The 3,374-nt window shown below is 40.5% G+C and overlaps 1 protein-coding gene across 1 annotated transcript in view; it reads left to right on the forward strand.

The window, feature by feature from the left end:
* The window catches only part of LOC115174908 (5'-nucleotidase domain-containing protein 1), a 73,791-nt gene extending 70,645 nt beyond the window's left edge, over positions 1-3,146 (forward strand). Inside the window, exons 11-12 of the mRNA XM_029733919.1 lie at positions 1,245-1,413; positions 1,720-3,146. Of these exons, the coding sequence (XP_029589779.1) occupies positions 1,245-1,413; positions 1,720-1,835 (285 nt within the window). The 3' untranslated portion in view covers positions 1,836-3,146. The remainder of the gene's footprint in view (positions 1-1,244; positions 1,414-1,719) is intronic.
* Positions 3,147-3,374: the final 228 nt, after the last annotated feature.

Consider the following 3,374-nt stretch of genomic DNA (forward strand, 5'->3'; position numbering starts at 1 on the left):
CTACAGAGGGTAGTGCGTATGGCCCAGTACATCTCTGGGGTCAAGCTTCCTGCCATCCAGGACCTATATACTAGGCAGTGTAAAAATTGTCAAAGACTCCAGTCACCCAAGTTAAAGACTGTTCCCTCTACTACCACACGGTAAGTGGTACCGGAGTGCCAAGTCTAGGTCCAAAAGGTTCTTTAACAGCTTTTACCCCCAAGCCATAAGACTGGTGGACAATTAATCAAATGGCCACCCGGCATATTTACATTGAACCCCCCCCCCACCTTGTTTTTACACTGCAGCTACTCTCTGTTTATGATCTATGCATAGTCACTTTACCCCTACCTACATGTACAAATGACCTCAACTAACCTGTACCTTCGCACATTGACTCGGTACCGGTACCCCCTGTATATAGCCTCGTTATTGTTATATCATTTTCTTGTTTTTATTTTTTTTAAACTTTAGTTTATTTAGTAAATATTTTCTTAACCAACAACGCAGTTCAAGAAATAGAGTTAAGGGCTTGTAAGTAAGCATTTCACGTTAAGGTTGTATTCGGCGCATGTGACAAATAAAATTTGATTTGATTTCTCTGAAACCAAAGTGGTGCATCAAGTTTGACACCAGCGGGTTCCTGAACAGCTTCTATCCCCAAGCCATAAGACTGCTAAATAGTTTACAAAATGGCTAAATGGACTATCTGAGTTGACCCTTGTATTTTATTTTTTATTCCAACACACACACAGTCACTTCATAATTTGCTCACACACACATGCATTTATACTGACTGTACGCACACCCACTCACATAAAATCATAATATACGCTGCTGCTACTCTGTTTATCATATCTCCTGATGCCTAGTCACCTTACAGTACATGCCGTATCTACCTCCATCCCCCCAGTATCCCTGCACATTGTAAATAGTGTGTTGGAACTGACCCTGTATATAACTTCTTACTTTATCGTGTTCTTCTTATTGTCATTTCTTATGTGTTTCTGTTTTACCTTGTTATTTGTAGTATTACATTGTTATTGATTACTGCATTGTTGGGTTTAGAGCTTGCAAGAAAGGCATTTTACCCTGCTTGTGCAGGTGACATGAACATTTTAGACTAACTCCACACTGATTTTTATTTTGAAATTCCTAAAAAAAGTGGATCGATCATTACTCATGAATTTCCCTCCTAGCAGGATTAATTCCCTCTGTCTGGTCAGAGAATGACTCCCTCATTAGCATGTGTGATGTGCTTTCAGGACCAGGGCATGAAGGCGCCCTCTGCTCCATCCGAACAGTGGGGATCCTACTTTGTGGACGCACACAAGACTCCTGGAGGGGATGAGGACAGCCAGAAACTCACCTGGTGCTGCCATAGCATCCACAAATACAGCACAATGGCCATCCCCAGTGTGGAGTCTATTGCAGGTACAGGGAGGAGAGGGCTATGGGGGCTCACTGACTCTTGTGTTGCGTAATGGCCTACCTAACTACTGTAGCGTCTTGTCTTGAGAGAGGCGTGCATGGTTCGTTTGAAGAGGCATTTGACCCCAGATATCCTCTACTACCCGTTCCTTATTCTTGTTGAGAAGTGTCTCTCTGGAATATTTTCTGTTCCTTTTTGTGAAGGTTGGTTTTAGCAAAGCTTTGGGGGTTACTGTCTCAGCTAAGCAGGCCAAACTGGTTGATGTGACGTCATATTGTTCACCATTTCTTTTCAACCCTCCTCCATAGATCTCCCTCTGGACTACAAGTTCCCCAGGTTCTCTCCCAACAAACCCTGCACCACCGGCTACTACCCCAGACCCCCAGATTCCCTGCTGAAGAAATGCCAGAGTCAGTCGTCTTAAAGAGTCCTTCTTCCCAGAGTCGCCCCCTCACCCTCCTCAGCCTAATGGGGAGGAATGTGCCTCCATCTCACCTGTAGTTCCACACCTGAACCACGCCGATCATCCCTAGAGCACAGGAAATCACGCTCACGTTGATAGAAACCATGGGAATGTAAAAGCACAGTATCTCTCTGTAAGTAACTTGGCTACATTTGAACGTTGTTCTTTACGTGGATTATTGTACATGTGTGTGGAAAATGTGACTTGCCAATTGTGTAGGTATCTGTCAGCATACAGTGCTGATTAAAGCACATTCATATTGTTTCATGTGAAGACCACTATTTTTTTATGTAGATAGATAGGTAATTGGTGTTCCAGTTGAACCCCCTATACTGTAAGTGCATCATTCAATGTAAGTTAATAACTCTTTAGAGTAGTAACAAACCTTTCAAGCCCCACAAATAATGTCCTACATTTTGTTTTTGTGTGTCCTTACCTCAAATCTGATCTGAAATGCAATGTTGAACAGTCCCAGCAGTGTTTGTCTCCTGAGAGAAATTCCCAATAATCCATTATGTCCAGTATTCATGGTATTAGTGTGTGTATAATACATAATAAACAGCCATTTTGGTTTTGTTTCGCTGTATGCATTTGAATAACAGTAACTTTAGATGCCCTTAAAGGTAAAGCATTTCCCCTGTATTGATTTTGTGTAAGGTGTGTAAGAGCATTGTTCTTGAAGAAATGGCACAATCTGTCCTTGGTGTTACCTTTCTGTGGAAAACATTTAATAATAAATGAAAACTGTAATACTGGGTGGTTAATACTATGCTCTGTGTACTCTATGTATTATCTTGGTGCAGCAGTAAACTATAGTGCTGTTGGGGTGACTGTGTAAAAATGTGGAATACTTAGGCTTCATATGCAGTACCAATTTGAAGATATGCTTTAACTGACTCCTGAATGGTTACATGTGTTGGTGGACTGCATATAGACTAGTTGTATTATATTGATAAGAAACAAAGTCTTAATATGCTTTTAACAGTATTTTGATAGTAAGTACTCTATTAGTTGATAAGAGAGGACAGGAGACTTTAATTGGGAAGCCAAAGTGGGTTATTATTTATGTTATAAATGTGTGTTTTGGTGTTAAACACAATGCAGCTTTAGTGATCCATTTACTTTTTTTCATGTGATTTGCAAACTTTTATAAGCCCATTTGCCTTATGTTCAATTCATTAGTGCTCTTGTGTTCTAGAGAAGATACAGGGAAAGTGTTTAATGTACTGTCTATTAAATAAAAAATATGTTCTACAATTTTGTTACACTGCCTTTTCTGGTGCTTTGTGTGTTTTCTTGACAGTAAAAATAAAACATTTCTGAAAATGTGTCAGTCAGAGATCATTACCAAATTGGAATAGACTGCTTCAAACCTATTTGAGACTGTTGGCTGCCTGCCTTCAATTCTCTAAATCTGTTCTGCCTACCTGGTTGTTTGTGTGTAGAATCATTACTTTCCGTCTCCCTCCCACGTCCCACTTCTCCAGGCACTTACCCATA

The sequence above is a fragment of the Salmo trutta genome, chromosome 35, assembly GCF_901001165.1.
Source record: "Salmo trutta chromosome 35, fSalTru1.1, whole genome shotgun sequence".
NCBI lineage: Eukaryota > Metazoa > Chordata > Actinopteri > Salmoniformes > Salmonidae > Salmo > Salmo trutta.